Genomic DNA, 25,879 nt, shown 5'->3' on the forward strand with positions numbered 1-25,879 from the left:
AGGATGTTTTAGGTTTTAATTTGTTTATAATATCACTGATTTCTTTCTCATTTGTGAGAGGTAAATGTAGAAAATCATGATTGGTTTTCTGCTATTGTAAGATTTTCCCTGTCAAAGTAGGGTTGTTTCTAATTGTCTGATCAGCAATGTTAGTAAAAAAACAGATTTAGATGGTCAGATATTTCTCTAATATTTTCTGTTGTTTTGCCATTAATACTAAGTTGAAATTGTTTGCTTGTAGGTGCTTGTATTTTACGTTGTCCGTTTATTACTTGCCAGATAGCCTTTGACTTATTGCCTGATTGTTCAATATAGTTTGTGGACCTTGCTGCTGTTTAAGAAATCTGAGTCTGAGGTCATATTCTTTTTAAATTTTATGTGCTTCAGTCTTATAGTGGTGCTGCCCTGTAGTTTCATAGTTTGTAAGACAGTTTAGGTAATCTTTTTTTAAGTCTGAAAGCTTCCTCATCCGCAATATACAGCCTTTTTTCCCTTTCCGAATTCGGATTTTTTTTTTTGGGCAGGCATAGTCCATTGATGTAGTGATGGTATTAATTAGAAAGGTGTAATGCTTCGTTGGTTGGTTGTTTGAGCTCCATAGTACATTTTCCCAATTTTCATTACGTAGCAATGCCTTCAGTGTATTTAAGTTTTTTTCATTCATGATTCTGGTCATTTTGCTGAGAATAGTAGGCTTGGGTATTTTGATGTTAATTGTGCTCATTTGTGCAGTATGGTCTGAGATGCCTGTCATGATGATTGTTGTAGTCATGTCAGTTGCAGAGAGATTCGAGCATACACCAGTCTATCGATGTTTGACTAGTAGGAGTAATTCTAGTTGGGGGGAGGTTCATTCTCATGATATTATGAGTGTTTAGCATCTCACTTAGCATTCTACTATCTCTGTCCTGTATCATGCTGTTTACATTTATGTCTCCCCAGTATGACTGTAGGGTACTTCTCTGCATCCACCTCATCCAGTATCAATGACAGTGTTTCCAGTCCTGTTTCCAAGTTTTCGCTGGGTGATCTGTAGACACCAATGATGTTGAGATGTCGTTTACCTAGGCTAGTTTCTTATTACAGCTGCCTCACAAATGAGCTCTTTACAACATTGTGAGATGTCACAGGAATTTGTTGTGTCAGTCATAGTATTATCAACAAATATTGCCACACCTCCCTTCCTATGTTTTCTATTCTGCTAAAGTGAGCTGCAAGAGAGTATCCAGGGATTCTTGTATTTTCCAATTGTTCAGTTTGAAGGCCATGTTCAGACAGGATGAGGATATGTGGATGTATTTCATCTAGTAGGTGAGATACTCTGTTTATCTTACTTCCCAGGCCATCCACATTTTGATGGAGGATGGATATATTCGTTACAGAGACTGTTTCTTTAATTTGACCTCTTTCATTTGTCTGAGCTCTAAAAAAGTATTTAGGGTAGATGTGGTATCCTCAGATGCAGTTCCAGATGTAAGATGCTGCTTGGTGGGGGGTGAAAAATAGTTTCATGTTAGTGAAAAAATAGTACAATTAGGGTTTTATTGTGAGTTTTGAACACTTAAAAGCTATTATCATGGTAATGACTCAATAGAACATGCCTCATAGAACATAAAACAAACATAAATCAAGTGGTTTTATTTTAGTAGTAAAGACAAAAAAATACTAAAGGGGTGTTTTGGGTCTGGTACACTTTTACAAGCAAATCACTGATTCTCTGTCAACTTCCACCCAAGCCAACCACCGTTAATTTAAGGTGAGCCATCCTACTGGCATTACCACAGACCAGTAACTCTCATAAGTGTACACCCGATAGCAAAAATTCCTAACATAAGGTGCGGGAGGCTAACCCGCGACTCCAAGGCTAACTCCCGAGAGTAGCACCTTAGACCACACAGCCATCCTGATTTGATGTCTTGAATGTGCATGTATCTCACTTAGGATGCCCGCTGTTAGTGTTAGAGTCAACTGTTCGTTAGTTCTAGGGTTAAGGTTTGTTAAGTATCGTTATTATTTTCATAATATATATTATTTTATATTAAAATGCTTTCTAAAACATTACCATTTTTCTACAATTTAGAGCTATTCTCTTTTGTTATAGTAAATAATAATTTACAGAAAAAAATTACAAAAAAATCAATTTTTTTTAATAAATAAATAAATATACTATATTATGCTAAATAAACAAAGTTTTCACTTAAAACAAAAATGACATAGTACAATTTATTTAAACCATTAAAAATGTGGATAGAATTTAGGAGTTAAAAAAAATTAAAAACCAAACAGATGTTAATTCATTCCATCCGTCTGGGAAACACAACCTGTCTGCTGAGAAGGAAACAATTTAACCCTTCGCATGCCATTAATGAATTTCATAATTTTCCTTAACGCCAAGACACCTATAAAATGTATTTTTTTTAAGTTCATAGCTAATTTGTATTATAAATATGCTATAATACGTAAACAAAAAAAAATATTTATTGATAAAAATCTTAAAATAACTATTATTTACCATATTGTTAATTTTATCTAAATTCAAATTAATTGTATAATCTAATAAAACTGAAAAATTATAGATAAAGTTTCATAGATAAGGTCTATCTTCTTATATTATCATCTGGGCAGACAAGGGATATATTTTGTTATGGGTCTGTAGGAGACCCAAAGCAGCCGAGCAGAATGCAGAACAGGTGGACCATAGCTAGACAAAGGATGGCCCCCCTCTCTCTGCCGCAAAATGTAGGTTGTCTAAAAATACTCCCTAATAAACTTCGATAAGCACAAGTGTGCGCCTGCTATTCCAAAGGCTATTTATGAACTAAAAAACTCTCCAAGAAACACAATGTATAATTTAGGATATAATCATATATAGCTTCAAAGTCTCATTCAAATATATCTGTCTATGGTGTGGGAAGGATTAATTCTGCTGAACTCTAAGGGTTAAAAGTTACAGTCCTGCATAGAATATAAAACTCAATCTACACAATGTTCATTTATAACAGCTTTGATTTTTCCTCAAAAAAGTTTCTTACAACACCAAATTTTTTTATGTGAAAATGGAAAAAAATGAACAAGAAACTAATAATTTTAAAAGGCACTATTCCAACAAGTAAAATTAAGAAATTGTAATAAATAATGATCCAATATACAGTGTCATCGAAAAATAATGCCTAGATTTAATAAAATTATAACATCAAAACCTTTCATGTTAAATGAGTAATTCTTTCACTGGACGATAACTGGTGAACGCAAGTTTTGTTTTTAGTTCGTCTGATTGTGTTTCCCTGTCTTTGTGATGCGCAGACAAGCTGCGCAATCGTCAAGGTCAGCCGGCCACAGACGCGCCGCCGCTCAGTACGATGTTGACCGTGCAACAAAAAGCACAGTGCGTGATTTGGTACGCGGAGTCAAAGTCAATTGTCAGTGTACAGCGGCTCTTTCGGAGAACATATCCAGGTCAAACAGCACCTGATAACAAAGCTATCATTCGATGGTTTAACCAGTTTAGGGAAACAGGGACCGTCGGCAAAAAATCTAGACCAGGCCGACCAAGAACATCAGAAGAGAATGTTGAGCGTATCCGGCAATCTTGTGTTAGGAGCCCAAAAAAATCCATTGCTCGACGAAGTCTTCAACTAAACATTCCAAAAACAACAATACAAAATGTACTGCACAAATGGCTAAGACTTCATGCGTATAAAATTCAGATAAAACAGCAAAAAAACCTACCGACCGCCCTAAACGAACTGAATTTGCAAGTTTTATGTTAAATGAAATTGATGATAATCCAAATTTTCTGATAATCCATAATAATGATAATAATTATAATGATAATAATGATTATAATCCAAATAATGATAATCCATTTATGTGAAACGAAGCTACGTTTCACATAAATGGATGTGTAAAATCGTCACAATTGCCGTGTATGGGGATCGCAACAGCCAAACGAAATCCACGAGTATGTGCGTGATTCTCCCAAACTCAATGTGTGGTGCGCGTTATTTCATGACAAAGTTATTGGACCTTTCTTTTTTGTAGAAAAAAACCATTACAGGCCTAGTTTACCTGGACATGCTTGAACTGTTTGTGTTACCCCAATTAGACGATATCGAACAACAGACTGGACAGCGAATCATTTTTATGCAAGATGGGGCTCCACCTCACTACCATCGCGAAGTACGCGCTGCACTAAACGCACGCTTCCCAAACGGTTGGATTGGTAGAGCAGCCCCCATTTCATGGCCTCCTAGAAGTCCTGATCTTACCCCTTTGGATTCCTTTTTCTGGGGGTACATAAAAAATATAGTTTACGCAGAAAAGATTCGGGATTTGGACCATCTTCGGGAGCGAATGTCTTCCGCAATCTTAACTGTTACGCCAGATATGATTGGACGCACGTGTCAGGAAGTTGACTACAGACTTGATATCTGCAGGGCAACGAACGGTGCTCACATTGAAACATACTAAGGTATGAAAAAAAAAAATTTATTTATTTCCGCACATTTTAAGACTACAACTTTTAAATTACCTTTAATAGTTTTTTTATGGCAGTTATTTAAAATCTAGGCATTATTTTTCGATGACCCTGTATTCCAATAAACCGTAGTTTTTTTCAAAATTGTACAAGGTAATTTCCTGAACTTCTCTACAAATATATAGTACAACATTACTACTAATTTGTTACATAATGACACTAATTAATAGTTTTGTGATTTAGATGTAATATAATTAGATTTAATACATTACATAATAATATAATTAGATTTAATATATTACATAATAATATAATTAGATGTAATATATTAGATGTAAATATTAATTTAATAAAACAAAAATATGTAATATAAATTTAAGTTTACCTCATAAAGTTTGCGCTTGGGAGCTGCAACGTCCAATATTTCATTTATTATAACTTCTATTTCACCAGTTGCCATTGTCTGAAAATAAAACATTAAGAATAATACTATGACATTGCTAATCAATAACATTACCGATACTTAGGTAAAGTGCCTCTGTTCAAGTGTATGGGCTTGAAATTTAAATTATATACTAAGAAATTCTTCAAAACAAAATAAGTTTCAGACTAGATTATATTTATAGTTAACGACAACTTGCTACAGACTTACTGTGTTGATAGTGTTGGCTGGCCTTCTTTCTACCAGCCCGATAATCTCAATGTGAGAGTCTAGCGGAATGTTGCGAATACGTTTAATTAAGTCCAATCTCTGAAAAAATGTACACAAAATTACAAAAGGAACAAGAAAGGGGTGTATTCATCCAGAATTTAAAAGGGTAAAAATATTAAATGATATATTTTTTGTAGATCATAACTTCTACTTAGCTTTACAAACTCAAAACCTAAGACATGTGAATAAATGTTAAATCAGCATCAGCTAACTATATATAAAGTCTTAAAGTGGTAACTTTCAGTCTCCTTATCTAAGTTGTCAGACAACGATGCAACTAATATTCATGAGTCTGATGGTTGATTTTAAGTGCATAAAGGTAGAAAAAATGTATAATCCTAGAAAAAATTACAATATTATATTTTAACCCTTTGAGTGCCGCGGCGTTTTTGCTATATGGTACGCATGAAAATGCCGAGCCAAAATGCCTAATTTTGCAAGGGTCTGGTTAAAAATTCATAAAAAAATTATTTATTGGTACAGGGTGGTGCAGAGGAAACGCATGTTTTTCAACATTGAATTACTGGAACACAATGGGTTGAAAATAATAAAAACAAGTATTAAATGATAGGTTTTTTAATGCAGTTTTTGAAATTACATACCATATTTAGGTTCGGAAAATAATGTCTTTGAGATGACGTCCTTCTTGCTGGATACAAATATTGATCCTCTTCTGAAAATTACGGACGGCTCTCTCCAACATTTCATTCGGCACGGCTTCAATTTCCTGACGAATGGAATTCTTAAGGTCATCGAGTGTGCGAGGCTTGTTCATGTACACTTTTGATTTCAAATATCCCCACAAAAAGAAGTCACATATCGACAGGTCGGGTGAGCGAGGGGGCCAGTGAACATCACCAAATCTCGAAATCACATGTCCTGGGAACATTTGTCGAACCACTTCCATGGATGCTCTCGCCGTGTGAGCTGTGGCACCATCCTGCTGAAACCAAATGTCTCTCATGTTCACTTGACGCCTTGCAAGTTCTGGATGAAGGAAGTTGTTTAACATTTCAACGTAGTGAGCTGATGTCACAGTAACTGCAATTCCTTCCTCTTCAAAAAAATAGGGTCCAACAATACCCAACTTTGAAATGCAGCACCACACTGTTACCTTTAAACTGTGCAGAGGTCTTTGGTGTAATTCTTGTGGGTTCTCCGATGCCCAATACCGACAGTTTTGAACATTGACGTAACCGTCAAGATGAAAATGTGCTTCTCATCACTCATGAAGACTGTAGCATCGGGATCTTCCGTAAACATTTCATCCATTATGCGACAAAACTCTCTGCGCTGTAAAAAATCCCCTTCATTAACACGTTTGCTACCAGGCGGCGCATATTTGCGCCGCCCGGGTCACTGTAACAGACCAACGTTACAAAATGTGGTTGTTCTACACAGACCGAGAATAATTGGTGTGAGACTAACCACAGACCAAGGATAAAATATTGTTGAATTGAGCTATAATTCAACAAAATAACCTAAAATGTACGTCTGTACTCTTCTTATTTCATATATTGCTGATTTGCGTAATTTTTACGGCGGCGCATATGTGGGACGCTCGGTCCATAGCATCAAAATCTTAACATAGACCAAGCGACCCATATATGAGCCACTATTTATTTGCTGCTAGTTACTGTAGGTTTTAGGGTAAGTTTCAATCAAACATGCATATCTTATTATGAGAGTATTTTAATTAATGGTACAAAAGCTCAAACAACAGACTCATAAATACAAGTTCATTGAATGTATTATTATACATATCTTATTAGGCTATAGGCCTACAAGAATTTTAATTTTAGAAATTAAAAAAGTAGAATATAAGAAAATAAAGTAGAAATAAAGTTTATTTTATTTCCAGGTACCAAAACACAAATGGGATTCTTTTTACTCTACAAGACATAATACACGACTGTTAACCCATATCTCATAACTATTTTACAAAATAAGTGAACAATTATATAAGTTATTAAATTTACACAAATATTCAGAATGTTCCACGTTACATTATATTTAAGTGCTCACACATTCATAGTCTAATTATTGTGCCACTGGTTATAACAAGTTGGCATGCATAGGCCAAACGGTTTGTTATTTGAGTCTCTGCAGACGGAGAAGGTATAAAACGTTTGCTTCCTCTTCTGGTTTCTCTCTCTGCAAACATGGCATCTCAGACGCTTTTCCAGCTTCACGGGAGTATGGGCAGACTGTGAAGAGTGGCTGGAGCGAGGATTCCTTGGCATGGGCTCTATCTGAATGTAATTTCTTATTACGATGTCCCTGAACTTCAGGTACCTAGGTTGTTTTGGTGGCAAGCCTTGAGAAAATGTAGACACCGTTCCACAAGGAGACGTCTAGCAGGTGGAAAAAAATTTTGACGTACCATCGCAGAGACTTTCTGGGAGTGAAATAATATGAGACCATTTGGTCACTGCGATCGATCCCACTCATGCCTTTATTGTAACGGACAACCATGCTAGGCTTCATTGTTTGTTCCCCTCTTTTGTTTGTTACCAACTCCATTTCAGGGCCATTCGACGTTGAAATGGTTAACACATTTCTTTTGTCACGCCACTCCATAACTGTAACATCTCCCTTTTGGCGACTGATATACTCCCCTTTTCTCAACTTTGTTTGAACCACAACCTCCGGATTACCAGCTCTAGTTGACCTCAAAGTACCACTCATGTTGGTCTTGTTGTTCATGAGATACTCCGCTAACTCGACGCTATTGTAAAAGTTGTCAAGAAAAAGTAAGTGGCCTTTGCCAATGTGGTCCTTCATTAACTTTTTGACCACTTCAAAGGAGTGGCCTTTATCTGTGTCCATCAGAGTCCCCTTTCCTTGATAAATTATAATATTTAAAATGTATCCTACTGATGTAGTAAGCTCGTAAAGTTTTATCCCATATTTTGTTGCTTTATTTTTTATATACTGTCGAAACGACAGTCTTCCTCTAAAGAGGACCATAGCTTCATCCAATGAAAGCGACTTACCAGGGCTGTAAACTCTAGCACAGTTTGCTAAGATATGGTTTACTAAGTTTTCAATTTTATGCATTCTGTTGTTTGTGTTGTCGGTGTCTGGATCATAAAACCGTAAGCATCTTAAAATGCACTCAAAACGGTTACGGGACATTGTCCGCCCAAAAGTAGGATGTTCGTATAGGCTATCTTTGGACCAATAGTGCTTTATTGACGGTAAGTTTACATTACCCATCAACATGCACAAACCCAAAAACTTTTTAAGTTCTTCTATATTGACATCCTCCCAAACGTTCAATGATGCATGCTTAGGAAGAGGATTTCCTCGAATGATTGATGCTCTCTTATTTGTCCAAGTGACTATTTTGTCTAGGAGAACGTTGTCAAATATAGCACCAAAAACTTCAACGGGATCTGTTGTTTGTAAGTGTATTTCTTCTTTACCTGTAAACTCGTGAACTAGTGGAACATTGTTTGTGTTGGTCCAACAAGCAACTGAACTAACGTAGGCATTGTGAACTTCATTTGTTACGAACTGCACGTTAGAGTCATCTGCCAAACTATTTTTGAGACTGTTCAGTTTCATCAGTGACAATGTTGGAGTTATTTCATTAGCCTCAATGTCAAACAATTCATTTTGTTCTACTACACTACTATCATCACTACTATTAGAGCTCGGAACGTACTCACTCTGTCCATCCGATGAAAACAAAGAACTTGAGTCAGATTCACAGTCACTATTACTCAGCTCACGATCTATTTCACTGTCAGTACACACAAGTTTACGTTTCTTATTTCGTTCCATTTTGTTCTACAATAGTTTCTAAACACTAACAAAACATAACCTCAACCTTAGTTCAGAAGAAAGAAGCCCGTGGTGTGAGGTTTACAACAAGAACAGTGTAGGCGGCAATGAACAAGTTTACCAACTGTGCGGGACGTAATTTTTAAAATATCCAGAGACCAAGCGTCCCACATGTTCAATACAAATTCCAACAGTATTTGCCTTATATATTACTGCCACAATCTTAACTGCAAGAATGTATTGAAATATCAGATTATCCTACTCAAAAATACAATACCAGGAATTCCAGATATAGAATAATTGGGCATCATAATCTTGAGTTCTATAAAAAAAGCCCAACCTACGCGGGACTAAAATTTCTTCAAAGATTACCTTGCCACATTAGATCGGAACAAACCTTGCCAAAATTTAAGAAAAAATTAACAAGTTACCTGACAGCAAAGGCACTTTACTCAATAGAGGAATTTTATGAATCAGATGGCCCATTAGTTAGTTAATTAATTTGAAGCTTATTTTTAATAATTTAAAGTTCTCTTTAATTTATAATATGAACTTGCAGAAATATAATGTTTATAGATTAACCATTATATATTATGTATGGCTATTTTAAATTGGAAAATATACCCAGAATTCTAATCTGTTAATGTAAAGATTAGTCAATTATATTGTATATACAATGCTGACACTATTCATGTATAAAATGTATACAACTATGAATAAAGAGATTCTTATCTTATCTTATCTTATGTGAGCCAGACATCCCCATAGACCAATACAAATGTATCAAGCCTCTAAAATAGACCAGTGATTTTTCATGGCGATAATAGTGGCATGCAAACAGCGGCGCAAATATGGGACGTCAGTCTATTTGAGGTGCCCCGAGCGGCGCATATTTGGGACGCCGGTGCACGGGAAGAAACCGTGCGGCTCATATTTGAGCCGGCTGGTCTATGGGTATACGACTTTTCTTAACATGGCGGTAGCGAACGTGTTAAGCTGCTGGACGATCATTAATTTGTACGGATGGAACTTGAGGTCATCATGTAAGATGCGGTGAAGCGAACGACGTGACATACCCAGCGCTACAGCATGTCGTCTAGTCGATCGTCTAGGACTAGTAACAACTGCCGTTCTGACTCGTTCAACATTTTCCGGAGTACGAACTGAACGGGGAAGACCAGGTGGTTTCTTTTTCATCACAGAACCAGTACTTCTAAACGCTGCAACCCATCGGAGTACGGTATTTCGATCAGGCACTGCACTTTGACGTCCAACTCTAAAATATTGACGGAAAAGACGTTGCACTGTGACTACAGAATCATTGTTTCTAAAAAACTGCTCGACAACGAACACACGATGTTGCACGCTCCAATGCTCCATAGCGACTGAAACGGCATTGTATGGGCCGTCTGCCAACATTCGTTCAAGGTCAATACCCACTCCCGTCGCTGCGTACTAGCGGTTCGAAAAACATGCGTTTCCTCTGCACCACCCTGTATAATGTCCTGGGTTTTTGTTTGTTTTGTAGATAAATATATTGTCTTTATAAATATAATATATTTATTAGTAATTTAACGTTTTTATACCAATCAAAAAAAACTTAACAAAAACTTTATGAGCAAAAACATTTTGTTTTTTATTTTGACACAACGTAGTATTATTGAAATATTTTATTTTTTCATTTTCAGTTATGCTATCTTATACTCCATTTGATTCTTTACAAAAAGACATATAACACCTTTTTTTTATACTTATAATTAAAGTTTGGAAAATAAATATGAAAATATGATCCGCTACATAATTAGAAAGTTTCTAACCTAACCTGACACTCTGTGTCTTGTCTACACTGCTAATGCTTGAATCTAATGCCTGCAATACTAGGTCTTCATATACAGCAATGTTTTTACGACTCATTGTTTATAAAAATCACTGAACAAACACAAAAAACATAAACACTACACAAATGTATTTAGTAAAGTACAAGCTGCTTACGATCACCGTAACTCACGGTCAAGTCATTGTTCTACTTACACACAGACTAGAACATAAACAAACAAAATAATATGAAGATACTAACAATACAAACCCATTAAAACTTAAAAACTTTCAATATTTATAATAATTTGTGAAATAAACACCAGCGCAAACAAAACATGTGACGGCTCGTCCGTGTCGCTCTCGATTCTAAACTCGACTAGGACGCGCTCTCTTTACAACCGCTGTAAAAATCAGAATCCACCCAAAACCTTCATCAAAAGTTACGTTGAAGCCTTTGGAATATGTATGTATAGTCATTAAGCCAATTTAGATAAATACTATATAAAATATAAGCGTTACTGCAGAAGTCGCTAACAGCGATTCTGGCATTTCTTGCATATAATGCAGGATCGCAAATAGCGATGCTCCGGCACTCAAAGGGTTAATACCCTGCCATTTCAACCTCTACCAAAATTAAGTTGATGATCATTTTTTTTCTTAAACATAATCCCTCTATCAATAATAAAACAAGGTTGTGTGCTTATAAAGTACGAGTTGGCCCTCAGATCTTACACTACTGCTTTACTGAGGATACAGTGAATTTCCTTCACTATTGACTTTTTATAGCCAAATAGGGATTAACCAATAAAACTTCAAGGGGTTGATTAGTTATTATGAGTGAAGTTATGCTATAACAGACAGTAGAATACAAATCAAGATTTAGTTTATCTTGCTTTTCCTTGATAACTAATCATTAATGACTAACAACTAATGACCTGACCGTAATGCAATAATTTTACAATCCCAATTCTTGACCCCTCTTTAAGATGCAAAAACAGTATCAAATGTACCGACCTCTTCCAATGCAACCAACTGTGTGGTGCCATGGGAGTCTCTGAGACAGATGAACCGATTGAGGCGTTGGTACTGAACACGGCCAGTCATGTGAACAGTGATACCTCTATCCCTCAATCTCAGCTCTCCGCAGTTAGCATCTACCGGTTTCTCCACATCAATGTTCATGGCAGGATGGACAGGACCCTGCTACACAATACACAAACTATATGAGAGTGCAGCAGAAGAGACAGTTGAGGATATGGCTACTACGGCCTCATCAAGCCAGATTTATGCTGTGTTACCAGAACTGTCCTCCCATCTGACAGATATATAACTTGACTCAGTGACATTCTCAACCTTTAATATTAGCACTCCGAAAAGGCCCAAAATTAAGGTGATTGTATAAATATTTTGATATTAACTCTATACTACTACTCTACATTTATAATAGACTAGAGTTGTAAACAAAATTAAAATAACATGTCCATACTTGTTATTAATTCACAATTTTATATTACGGCATCTGATACAAACATAACGCAAAAATCCATCAGATATATACCAATGCCTATAAGTCTTGAAATATTATTATATAATGTACTTAAATAGTCATGCCCACAGTTGATTTTACGTAGTTAGTAAATAAATGAAAAGCAAAATTATATATATACAAGGTGTTTGAAAAGTCTGGGTACGGCTTAATATTTCACAAACCATAGCAGATAACATCTATAAACTTTGCACAGTGTCATATGGCTATGTAAACTATTTTTCCTTGCTATTACCATGACATGCCAACCATGGGGGGACGGCCCACAGAGGAAAACATGGAAATCATAAATTAAAGCATAGGTCGAGTGATACCTCATTTGAAAGAGCTTGGTTATTAGAGTTGAATGCCGCAAACCGCATCTCAAAAGGTTTATCCAATCAGAAATGGCGAGTTGTTTTAGGTACACATTGTGAATTACATTATGCGCTGCCATTTCTGACTGGATTGTCGTATTCTGATGCGGTAGGCGGCGTTGTTATTTATTATATATATATAATAAATATTGAACATTTTAATATTGAAAGATAAGTGTCATGATGTTGAAACTATATGATTTGCTCATGTTTCATTGGCTGTACATGTCACACTACTTTTGAATCATGAAGTATTAAAAAAAACTTTTTGCCCGCTATAATCACTCAGTCCAGAACTTTTTCTTTGAACATGTCATAAGTTTACTCTCCCATTTTGCCAGTGTTGTGCAGAGTTTCCCAGTGTTGTGCCGTACCCCGCTTTCAATTATTCTCATTGGTTGTGACAATTTCAAATATTGCCTCTAAAAAGAGTTCTTCCCTTCCCTTCAGCAGAAGAACTGTCTGTGGTTCAAGTGGTGGATCTACAGACTTTCTAAGGTTTTCTGACTGAGCTGTGTTCAAGATCTATTCTACAAAATTGGTGAAATTGGTGGCCTGTAAAATAGCAGCCGTCCTCCCTTGGAACCGGCAAGTCAACATAGTGTAAGTCACAGTCAAAATATTAAAGTTTGCTTAGCACCTATTCTGTACAGTTGCAGTCATAGCTATAGTCATCTGTTTTCACCTATTCATGGAGAATAGAAAGGAGAGCATAATCAAAATGTTTTGATCTACTACAATGTTCAAAATAATGTAATTTCCATACAATTAATTTAAATTTTCAAAGTTTAAAATTCATAGCCTTTTCCAGACTGCAGTATGGCCAGTTCAGCAACCACTGGTCTACCTCAATTAGTGATTGGAGTGATGAGATTGCAGTAAATAGCAACTTCCTTTTAGATGCTGTTTCTCAGAAAATCAGCAACAAGTCTATAGCCTTTAATAATAGTATTTTTCAAATTAGTTTAGGTTAAGATGAAAATGTTAAAATTAAGTTCTAGAGGCACTTAACAACCTCTCTGATGTATCCCATAGATACCCTTTTTCTCTCCTAACCCTTATTTGGTTATTTTGATATAGCCTAGTCCCGCCAGTTTGCCCTTCATATATTTTGTTCCTTCTGAAGAGCATAGTTTATTTGTTTACCTACATACATAATATTTAGCTCTGTCCAAGCCCTATGTTATTTTGTTTGGTGTTACACAACCTCAACAAACCTATGTCTTTAGTAACGTGTTTTTTGATTATTTATTAGACAGTTTCTATTGCAAATAATGATCTGTTCAAATAATTGTTCCATATTTCATGAGTTCCACATTTGATTCTATTTTGTAAAAACTCTCAATTGAAAACCAGTCTTTAGAAAACTATTCAGTTTCCAAATATAAAACTATAATGCTGAACATTATAGTTAAAATAGGTTAAAATACAAAACCTATCTGAACAAACAAAACATACTTTTGATACAAACAATTTTGTCTTACTTAAAAAATAATACTTTTTAGCATTAATTTAACCCTCCAAGTGCTATCTTCATTATTTTACAGTGCTAGCCTATTTTCAAGCATATGACATGGTTTAAAAAAAAATACATTTGAAATGCAAAAGTGCATGCAGTAGCGTAGCCAGAAATTTGGTTCGGGGGGGGGGGGGGTCCGAAACCGGGGGATCCGGGGGACGTTTTGTGTGTTATTTGCCAATGAGTTCACTGATAAAAGGTAAATACTGGAGCTTTAGTAAGTACGCCTTATAGAAAGTGGAAAGATGTAATAGGCAAATTCAACTCTCACAGCAACTCTAGTACCACAAAATTTTCCTGTATAGCTACAGAAACTTTACGAAGTTTGATTCTGGCCGAGTAGTAGAAGCCACCAAAGTGATGTTGGATTCACTGGATAAGAAAGAAAAAGAACAAACAGAGCTTCACTCAAGTGTTCAACTACATTCTATGGAGAAAAATGAAATACCCCTTCGGGGACATTGGGCCACTGACGGCCGAAAACCCTTTAGAAAAGGAGGGCTCTTTTCAAGCGTTGCTCGGTTTACAGATCAAACTAACGGTCGGAAAATGCACCGGAAAAACTCTACTGATTAGAAGTTCGGCTACTTTGGATTTCACTGATTGAGGTATTTATGAATGAGTTATAATAACGATTTTTTGTATCATTACACTGTAGACGAGTATATAGGCCTAATTATCAGAAAAAAATCAAAAAATCACTTTTCGGTCGGAAACAAAATACACCTGAAAAACTCTAATGATTAGAACCACTACTACTTCGGACTTCAGTTATTGAGGTAAACATGGTATTGAGTTAGGACGACGATTTTTTGTTATCATTAAACTGTACTCGACTACCTATATAATTATCGAGAAAAAAATCACTTCCGGTCGGTAAATTACCGAAGAAAAGCTCTCTTCAGATTTTCAGCAACCGGAAGTGTTTTTTATTGTTTTTTTCTCAATAGTTATATATGTATTAGTCGGCGTTGAATTAATATCTAAAATCAACGTCCTAACATAATTCTAAGTACCACTTTTATCTCAACGACTCAACCAGTGAAATCCAAAATCGTCAAAACTTGAATCTATAGAGAGCTTTTTCCTCGGTATTTTCCGACCGGAAGTGTGTTTTATTGTTTTTTTCTCGATAATTATATATATATATTAGACGGCGTTGAATTAATATCTAAAACAAACGTCCTAACATAATTCTAAGTACCACTTTTACCTCAATCACTCAACCAGTGAAATCCAAAATCGTCAATACTTGAATCTGTAGAGAGCTTTTCTTCGGTATTTACCGACCGGAGTTTTTATTGTTTTTTTTTCTCAATAGTTATATATGTATTAGTCGGCGTTGAATTAATATCTAAAAATCAACGTCCTAACATAATTCTAAGTACCACTTTTTACCTCAACCACTCAACCAGTGAAATCCAAAATCGTCAATACTTGAATCTGTAGAGAGCTTTTCTTCGGTATTTACCGACCGGAAGTGATTTTTTTCTCGATAATTATATAGGTACAGTGTACAGTTTAATGATAACAAAAATCGTCGTTCTAACTCAATCGAAAAACACCACGTTTACCTCAATCACTGAAGTCCAAATAAGTTGCAAGTTCTGATCATTAGAGTTTTTTAAGTGTATTTTCCGACCGAAATTGATTTTTTATATTTTTTCATAATTATATACACGTCTACAGTTTAATCACACCTAAAATCAACGTCGTAACTTAATTCTAAGCAGTCATTAAACGTCCCCAAGACGAATTTGAACGAAGAGGTCGCTAATTTAAACTGTTCGCCGTGTTACGGTTCAGGTTACTTTGCGACGTCACGTGACCGCGCCCTATAGAAATAACGTGATTACACTACACTATCCGAAAGGCCGATCCCAAAAGTATCGTTTGATACTTTGATTTAAACGAAAAGGACAATTATATTTTTAACAACGGTCACTTTAATCAATTAAATCAATCAATTTAATGTTTGTAGACAAGAGTAATGATAATTCTCCCTTTTTATCCAGTTCCATGCTTTATTTTTTAATATGTCTTAAAATTTTGGGGGGGGGTCCGGACCCCCTGGACCCCCCCTTCGCTACGCCACTGAGTGCATGTATTATACAATTGTTTTTCAAAAACACATGCTCTAAAAGGTAAAGATAAACCAAATACTTGCCATTTTTCATTTAGAAAGATTGTCATGTTGACTGGCAGAGTAAAAAAGATATCAAAGTGCAATGCTAGCTCTTTAAAATGGTACAAGCACATCGCACAGTGTGACGATAGCACTTTAAGGTTCAAACTTAGAAGTAAAAAAATACATTTACATGAGAAACATTTCATTAATATTCTAGGATATTACAAAGTTAATGAATTTTAATTTAACTAAATGTGTCTAAAAATCTGATATTATTGATACAATATTGTTAACATTTTTCTGCTTTGATATTTTAAGATATCATGACAATTACGTCTACTGCTTAAAAAAAATACATCACTTCTATTTATTTTTGAGTTCTGGGATAAAAACGCAAGTGAAGTTGGTAAACAAAACAAATGCTAGCCTATTGTTAACTATTTTGCATAGTCATGAAAACCTACCGGCCACCTCCCGGGCATGAAAGGTTGTTGCATAGGACCTCTCTGACAGTCATATTCATAGTTGTAATCTGAAAAGTCAAAACTTGTTTTATATTTAACCATCTTATCTTTTTATATAAAATATAAATAAACATGTTAAATAACAAGATTTCAGTTGATTAATGAATGCATTAAAGGTTTTCTTCAAATCACATCTATTTTATGTGTTATACTTTTATTATTGCTGAATCTTGGACACATATTTAGTGGATAGAAGGAGGAAAGAGGAAGAAGACCAAGAGGAAGACCGAGAGGAAGATGGGAGGACCAAGTGTGGAAAGACATAGAGAGAAGGGGACTACAGAAAATGCAGGTGGAGGAAGAGGAGACCTGGAATGACAGACAAAAGTGGAGGAGGCTGTGTACGACGACCCGTGATAACGGAAACGTCAGATGATGATGATGATGATGTACTCAATCGTCTGTACAAACACAACAGAAAATAGTTTTTGGAATTTCAGTTTTACATAGTGAAACAATAGCAGTTTTCTGTCACTAAATGCTAGAATATAGTAAATGCCATTACATTAGATTTAAAAAATAACTATTTCATGATCAAATTTTTTCACATTTGTAATCTAAAACCTCAATCACTAAATAAAATATCTTCCAATCAGACAGCTCTTAACACAGGCTTAAAAGAAGATAAGGATTTCATACTTTAGAAATTTGAATGAAGTTATTTGAAAGTTTAGACACAAAATAACTTAGAATTGTTTTAACGTACTACTTAAAATGTCTATTCGGATTTTTTATGTTACAATGTTGACTTTATTAAAGTAATCAGATTTTGAATAATAATAGTGATGAATTGTGTATTGGAATATAATTCAATATTTAGTATCATATCATTTATATTGAAAAAGCTACATTTATGTTATAAAAATAGACTGACTTATGTATTTCATACACACCAGTTTATAACCCTTAGCGAGCCACAAATAAATAACCAAAACTACTCCTAAGAGCCATACACCTTAAAAATTAAAAAAATTCCCACATACCAAAACCAATTTTTTTTTATAATTCTTATAACATAAGAGGTAAAAAAATGACAAAATATTTTTTTTCACTCTTTATTGTTAATTTACAGCGAAAAAATGGTAAAATCATAATTTCACTGAAAAAATATAATTTTGACATTCTATGTGTTCATATATAAAATTAACAATAGTTGAACACAATTATTCTTATACTTTACAAAAAACAAGCATATAGTAATTTGTATTTAGAGAAAATATAAAGAATAATATAGTAAAAATTTATATATATATATATACAAATTAAATAAAAGCAATGAACTAAAAAAAAAAACTTGACAATAAAGCCCTACATCACGATAATAATACATAAACTACACTGCACATTGATCAAAAATATTGATTAACATCAAAATTGAAAAGATAAATACGCGGATCGAAAATGGAAGGGCGAATAAACATCTAACCTCACGGAAGACTACAGGCAGACTGAGCGCGCGCGTCAGTAGACGTCGTTGGCTCTGCGGGAGACTATGAACGTCCGGCCCGCCCGCTATTTTGTCGATCGAACAAGAGCCGTGACCTTCAAAATAGACACAAACGGTTGTCTCACAATATTGTACATTTCAATTTTAAGAGCGATGCAATCCTCCAGTTCATCCAGATCTTTAAAAGAAGTAATATATTAAATAAATAAAATCAATTAAAACAAATTGATTAATTAAAAACTAATTACAACACAGATAAAAGAATTTCCTAATACAGTACAACCCCGATAAGTCGGCCCCCGTTAACCCGGAAGCCCGGCTAACCCGGACCGATTTTCAATAAAAAAAATAAAAAATCAGACAAACATTTCAATAATAAAAACGTAATATTTTTGAGTGGTATAGTATCCGTGAATCGATGTTGTATCAGCATTTGATGGGACTGTACGACAGTGAGTGTGTGACTCATGGCACACGGCGGCCGAGTGGCGGTCATTGTCCCGGATTCTCGGAAACAATAACAGACGCGTATTTCCCTAAATCCTCTCCCACGCTACCGCCACACCTGGCCCCTCAGTACCTTTCCTACTTCGCTCCGCTCGCTTGTGCCCGTGTTGTGTGTGTAGTGTACTGTATTGTTTGCTTCTGTTCTGCAATCGTGCTTCAGATAGTGTGCTTCATTTGTGTTGTGCGTTTGTTTTTATCTACGCGATGGCAACAAAACGTAAAAATGTTGTAGTGACAATGGAAAAGAGACTAGAGGTATTAGGTAGGATTGATAAAGGCGAATCTTTAAAAACAATTGCAGCATCTTATGGTGACGGTACATCTACAGTATCGGATGGAAAAAAAATAGGACAAAAATCGAAGAATTTTGTTTCAAGATGATAACAAAAGACAGTTTGGGCAATCGGTGCAAAGCTAAGAAAGCTAAAAACGAGACTCTTGAGGACGCTTTGTATGTTTGGTTTTGTGCGGAAAGGGAACGTGGTTTGCCAGGGTCTGGGCCTATCATTCAAGAAAAGGCAATCAAGCTGAGATAAACAGTTGCCTGATTGTGAACCAAATTTTACTGCGAGTCAAGGATGGTTGGATAGGTGGAAAAAACGGTATGGTATTCGCCAACTATCTATCACAGGAGAAAGTCTATCTGGGGACAACAGCACTGCTGATGACTATAAAAACAAGATTTTGGATTTTGTTAAAGAAGAAAATTTAACGGCAAATCAAATATATAACGCCGATGAGACAGGTCTGTTTTACAGAATGTTGCCGAGCAAAACTTTGGCCTCAAAACTGAAAAAGACGCAAAGGGATACAACAAAAGCAAAGACCGATTGACAATAATGGCCTGCAGCAATGTTGTAATTATTTAATTCATGACTAACCCCAAAAAACTCATCCACTTCATAAAATGGGTGTTCCAAAAGGAAAAATCCAATTTGTCTTTTGAAAATACCAAATGGCAGTGATATTAATCCATTTGGCAGTGTGTTCCATAATTTTGGTCTAAGAGATAATGTTGCTAATGAATATTGTTTGGAAATCAGTTTTTTTGTTACAATATTGTTTGCGCCCCTTGCATTCATTATATTGGTGGATGTTTTTATATGTTAGGTTGTTTGACGTAGCCATATAAAACAACAGTTTATACACATCTAAACAAGGGACTGTCATAATATGAAGTTCTTGAAATTTTTGTTTACATGAATCCTTATAGCCAATACCAGAAATATAACGTACTGCTTTTTTTTATTAATACAATTTTATTAATGTTCTTTTTAAATGTATTTCCCCATATTTCAATACCATAAACTAATTGAGAGTAAAAAAATGCATAATATACCATTTTAAGAGCTTTTTTGTTGCAAAAATCAGACAGTTTTCTCATCATAAATATTGCTTTCTATAACTTTAAACAGAGAGTAGTTATATGGTCATTCCAATTTAAATTTTTGTCGATGATCAATCCAAGAAATTTTGTAGAATCATATATTGGTATTACTAAAACGTCAAATGGTATTTGAATTTCAAAGGAAGATATTTTATTTGAAGTAAAATTTACAGCTGTTGATTTATTTGCATTTACTGTTAAAAAGTTTTCATTAAAGTATTGCACTATATTATTAATTTGTATATTTGCTATGATTTCTAAATCCTCCAAATTTTTGTGTTTATATAGTATATATATATATAGATCTGTCATCTGCATTAAAAATAAACTCACACTAAATAAATTGAGAGTATTCAGGTCACAGTTACTTATAAGTAACTACTATCTCCAAGAAATATAGTTACTGTGACAATGCTAATAATAACACATAAATTGTCGTGGGCTTTACAATGAACTAACTAACAACAACAAACATTTAGTCATTTTTTAAATTTATTTATTCAAAAATAGTAATTATGATGATTGTTAGGTTGCATTTTGTAATATAGTTTTAATAACATTTTTAACCTGATTCACACTCACCATCATGATATGATCTTCTTGTTGGAGGCCCTCCAGGTCCTCTAGGGTATGCCATCATTGTTACAATACGGGTATTATCAAAGACTGAAACAAATATTAGTAAAAATATTTATTTAATATTTAAAATTAGAACACCTAAAAAAGTAAAATAACTGACAAAGAACAAAAATAGAACCAATAAAATGGTGAAGTAGCTGTAGGTAAAGAACATATGTTAGTCTACTTATCACATTTTGCAAAGAACAGCTGAAAGAAAGATATCATTGTTTTTGTACTGTATGAATTTGTACAAAATATATTTAATGGAACAACAACTATAAACATTACATCTAGATATAATAAGCTTTTAAATATTGGTTTATATTAACTACATATTAGTTTATTTATATAAATTCATTTGTATTGTTATACAATTTGCATTTATAGTGGCAATAAAATAAAAGTAAATAGTGTCCGTCTACTAATATTACAGTAAATGACTTATGTTGCATATATTTATGTAAACATATATTCTCATAAAAAGACAAAGGCTGTCACGATATTGCTTCCTTTGACAAAAAGAAGAATAAATGAGCAAGATAAGCAACTCTTTTACCAAATGCAGAGAACTCCTCATAATTTTGAAGATCAAAATTTTAACTTTAGTTCAATAAGTAGAATATATGAAAGTTATTTGGGATATTTTGAATTAATTCCTAATAGAAAACAATACAGTACATAACAAAGACAATACAGTAGTGTCTTTTAAGGTAGGTGGACTGAGCCTACCTAGAATGATCAAAAACTCAAAATTACATAGAGCATCAGGAGAAATGGGGTTTTTAATTAAAATCAATTTTTTTTGTTAGGTAAAGAACAATTACATTTTATTAAAGTAAAATTAAAGTATAAAACAGAAAATACAATCTAATTTTATGAACAGCAGACAAGTTTTACTTAAAAAACAAACTGCTAATAGTGTTTTCTTTCACCACATTACAACACTTGCGAGCAGCGATATCCCGCCAACATCAAAGAAAAATAGTGTCAGTTGCAGTTGCTTCTGCTTGTTGTTCTATGTAGAGTACAGCAGTATCAGCAGTATCTAGTGCCGCGTAGACTTCACTGTGAGACATTGCCGAAACAGTCTCTTGTACAATTTCTTTGTTACTATTGTCGACTGTCATAGCAGTGACCATCTGAACAATTGCATTGTCTGTCAACTCAAACTGTTCACCATTATTCATCCACTCTGTAATATCAGTTTGGTTTCCTTTCTTACAACCAGGAAGATTCTTTATAACATGTTAATTAAAGTTAATCACCTGTTTAAACATTACTTGAAGAAAGTTGTGAAATTAATGAATTAATTTTAAATGAGTGTTATCTGAATTTGATTAAGTGTTGAAATTGGCAAGTCACAGAATGAATATTATATTTAAATACTATCAAGTGAGTTAAGTATTGTATTATAAATGTGCAGACTACTGTAACATCAGTGTGATCATTTGGAGGTTGAGTTGTAATCAAGATTGAAGTATAAATATCAACTTTTTGATTACGATGGACAAATACTTGTAAAAATCATTATTATATATTACATTGGTATCCAAACAATGCATTATGAATAGAGGGTCGCAAAAGTTTCATTGGACATTTTCGTAAAACATTCACACAACAAATATTGGAATTACTACCTCCAATTTTACTAGGCTAGATTTGTTATATGCTTCAATCTCAAATTGTTTATACATATCTGAAATACTCCATAGAAACATTTACTTAATGTATAAAGGCATAAGATTATAATACATCCCAAATAACATAAATTTGAGTGTGCCAAATCTATATGGTGTAAGCTTCAAAGAGGTTAAAGATTAGCAACATGAAGTCCAAGGTGACATTGACTGTAAAAGGTGGTTTCACAAAGACTGTGCAAAGATCTCCAAGTTGAATATGATCACCTTTCCGGTGATGTAAACATTAAATGGTTTTGCCCACGTGGTGACTGTGTTAACCAATATATCCATGCTACAAGTCTTTCTCAACTGAAAACTCTTACAGACAAGATGTGTGAGTTAACTGCCAAGTTTATCAGTTTTGGCAGTTAACTCAGAAAGTTTGATAAACTAATCACCCAGATGACTTCATTCGAAAATTGAATCACTGTCACAGATAATTGTGTTGAAATAATTGAGTCAAAGAAGGCAAACAGCATTGCGATGAATCAAGAAAACCTGATCGGGAAAATAAATTATTGCTCTTGCAGATCCCAATTTTATTATCATTTTTAATCTTAGAATACTTTTGCTGTTCATTAATTAATTTATTACACTTATTTTAACTAGTTTTTGCATTAAGTACTTTTGACTAAATTATATCATCTCAATACCTACATGTTTGTTATTTAAAATTTTTATTGCTGTTAATAAATATATGCACTTTAGCTGCTCTTTTGGTTATTATGGATTACTTTGTTGCACATGAATTCAATTTATTGTTGTTAAGTTTGAACCTGTTCTATTTTTATATACTGCATACTTTATATATAGTTTATATATTGCACAATATTGTATCAAGTTTATGTAATGGAAAACGGTTGAAAGAAATAAAAGTAATCAAAGGTATCTCATCTTTTTCATCGTAGTTCTCAGTCTCACTCAATCCAATTTTATTCCATGAATATTTTATTGTCTTAAGATTTTATTTCATCCCATGCTTGAGCGATCCAATAAATGACATATTGCACTGGAACTTTCCTTAATAAAATCTCTAACAGTTCTTTCACCTTTGATTGTTTAACAAATAAACTGTAACAGTCATTGCCTGTATTTTCTTCAAACGCTCCAGTACGCTTTGATCCATTAGCTGAATCAGGCTGGTAACACTTGGTGGTAAAAAATTGCTCATATTTCATCACACTACAGTTCCTCTTCACCCGGGTGCGAGCACGCATTATCTAAGATTGAGATTACTTTACAAGGCAAATTGTTTCTCTCTATAAAACCTTTTAGTTTCAGGGAGCACGAAGCTTAGCAGCCTTCTCTATCACAACCAGCTTCAATTTATGGTTTCCCGTTGCATATGAAGCAGCAAGAAGTCAGTCTTTTATATTTTTTTTATGTCCTGGAGCAGATGTTTCCTCCTGTGAAGAAAGTGTTTTGATGGTTAAGGTTTAAAATTGAAACCCGTTTCATCACAATTGTAGATCAGATCAGGTGTTAATTTTTTATTTTATAAAATATTTGATTTTTTACTAAATTGTACAACTTGTATCTGAATTAGCCAAAAGTTTCTCTCCACAAATTTGAATTTATCTCACACAATACCGTTTTTTCTAGCGATCTAACCATCTCACACTTGCTGTGAAATCTTCGCCTTCCTTCAGTTAATTGCGAAAATACATATATGGCCTGTTGCTAATTATGGCCTGATATTGGAACACCTCTGCTTCTTAATACACAAAATCATAAAAACAGGGCATCACTAATTTGTACAAATTGTGATTTTTCATTGATTTTCTTTCATTAGAAAACTTATTTGAGACTAACTTTTCAATTTTACCACGGTTCCTGTGGCACTCACCTACTGTTATTTCACCGACGCCATATTAAGTGGATAACTTTTTCAACGTTTTGTCTTCATCTAATCTTCCCAAAAGCTTCCAACATTTGTTTTTAACGGAACAAACATCTCTCTTACTTTTAGAACTCATAACTGTATTGTATATTAAAAACTAGGAAATAAAAACAAAAACAAATCACTTCTATTGCATGAATTGAACCTTAAACGATAAACAAAAACGCTCGTAAAACGCTCTGTAACTGTAAGATTGTAGTGCCATCTCACAGTAATACTTCTCAAATTGACATTTTGTTATTTTATGACACGGTCAGAATTCATCAGTCTTGACCGGCCTTGGTGGAGCGAGAGAGGGAATGAGGGACGGAAATAGTCACGTAATGAATATGCGCCCTACTAAACAGCCTGCCCAATCCTCACAATTTTTACACAGCGTTAGTAAGTTGAAGGAGCTGTTTACTAGTGTTAAGTACTCTATATTTTTTTACCACATAGTACCTCGAATTACATTGAAGCTCGAACTATCAATACACAAATTACCAACACTCTACTGTATTATATTTAAGTAGAAGAAAAATTACATTAAATTAATATACTTTACAGATAGACAGAAGGACATTAGGATTGTAGAGGATTATTCATATCTTGAATGAAATTGTATGATAGTAATATCTTGAGGAAGGTTTTCTTTTTTTCTCCAGGACTATGTAGCAAATTTTGTATGGCCAAACATAACCAAATAATTAAAATTTATAAATATTCCAAGATATGTAATAATACAAAAATTGAACAAGTAATTCTTTCTACATTTGGATAGTCATTTTTCACATATCTGGACGATTTTTCCTCCCATATTTTCACAAAAAGAAACAGAGAACACTTTACACAAATAATTATACATGAATAAAGGAAGAATTATTTATTTTTTTCACAATAACAACCATTTAGAAAATACTATATGCCATTTCCCAAAAATAACGTAGACTTAAACAATTCATGCACTTGTATTTGTAAATAGTGATGTATATAAATATTGTTCTGCATTGCCTGTCAATGATAAAGTGGAGGGTATCAAGAAATAATTTATGGAATGTATGCTGAAATAATCAATTCCAACAACACAAGAAGACAAATAATATACAATAAATATTATTGTTATTGCTAGTATCTGTATTTTTTGTTAATTTGTTAAACTCTGTAAAAAGTGGCTTTACCATTGAAATAATGAAATTAAATATATATACCAACTAATCACTGTGTTAAATAGAAGAACACAAAAGAACGATTTCTCACTTCTATATTTCAGGCGATTTAATAGCCCCGTCTTCAGGAAGTTTTAAATATAAATTAATACAAAACTATAAAACGTAAACAACAATCAAGAAAACAAATGTAAAAAATGTGCATAACATTTGATAAAGACCAGCAGACATGAAATTTTTCTAATTTAAACCTTGTGGAACAGTTTTTTTTTTTTTTTAACGATGGAATAAAACTTTGTAATTTTTGACAAATTTTGAATCTAT

At 34.0% G+C, this 25,879-nt stretch overlaps 1 protein-coding gene across 4 annotated transcripts in view; it reads right to left on the reverse strand.

The window, feature by feature from the left end:
* LOC124365017 (aspartate--tRNA ligase, mitochondrial) overlaps positions 1-25,879 on the reverse strand; it is a 79,062-nt gene that overhangs the window by 47,473 nt on the left and 5,710 nt on the right. For 3 of the 4 annotated variants that reach the window (XM_046820901.1, XM_046820900.1, XM_046820897.1), the window contains exons 2-6: positions 20,793-20,876; positions 16,810-16,877; positions 11,811-11,999; positions 5,130-5,228; positions 4,863-4,940 (exon numbers count right to left, since the gene is read on the reverse strand). In XM_046820901.1, coding sequence (XP_046676857.1) covers positions 4,863-4,940; positions 5,130-5,228; positions 11,811-11,999; positions 16,810-16,877; positions 20,793-20,850 — 492 coding nt within the window. In that variant the 5' untranslated portion in view covers positions 20,851-20,876. The remainder of the gene's footprint in view (positions 1-4,862; positions 4,941-5,129; positions 5,229-11,810; positions 12,000-16,809; positions 16,878-20,792; positions 20,877-25,879) is intronic. The other variant, XM_046820898.1, reaches the window with a different exon arrangement.

Source organism: Homalodisca vitripennis, chromosome 6 (genome assembly GCF_021130785.1).
Source record: "Homalodisca vitripennis isolate AUS2020 chromosome 6, UT_GWSS_2.1, whole genome shotgun sequence".
Taxonomy (NCBI): domain Eukaryota; kingdom Metazoa; phylum Arthropoda; class Insecta; order Hemiptera; family Cicadellidae; genus Homalodisca; species Homalodisca vitripennis.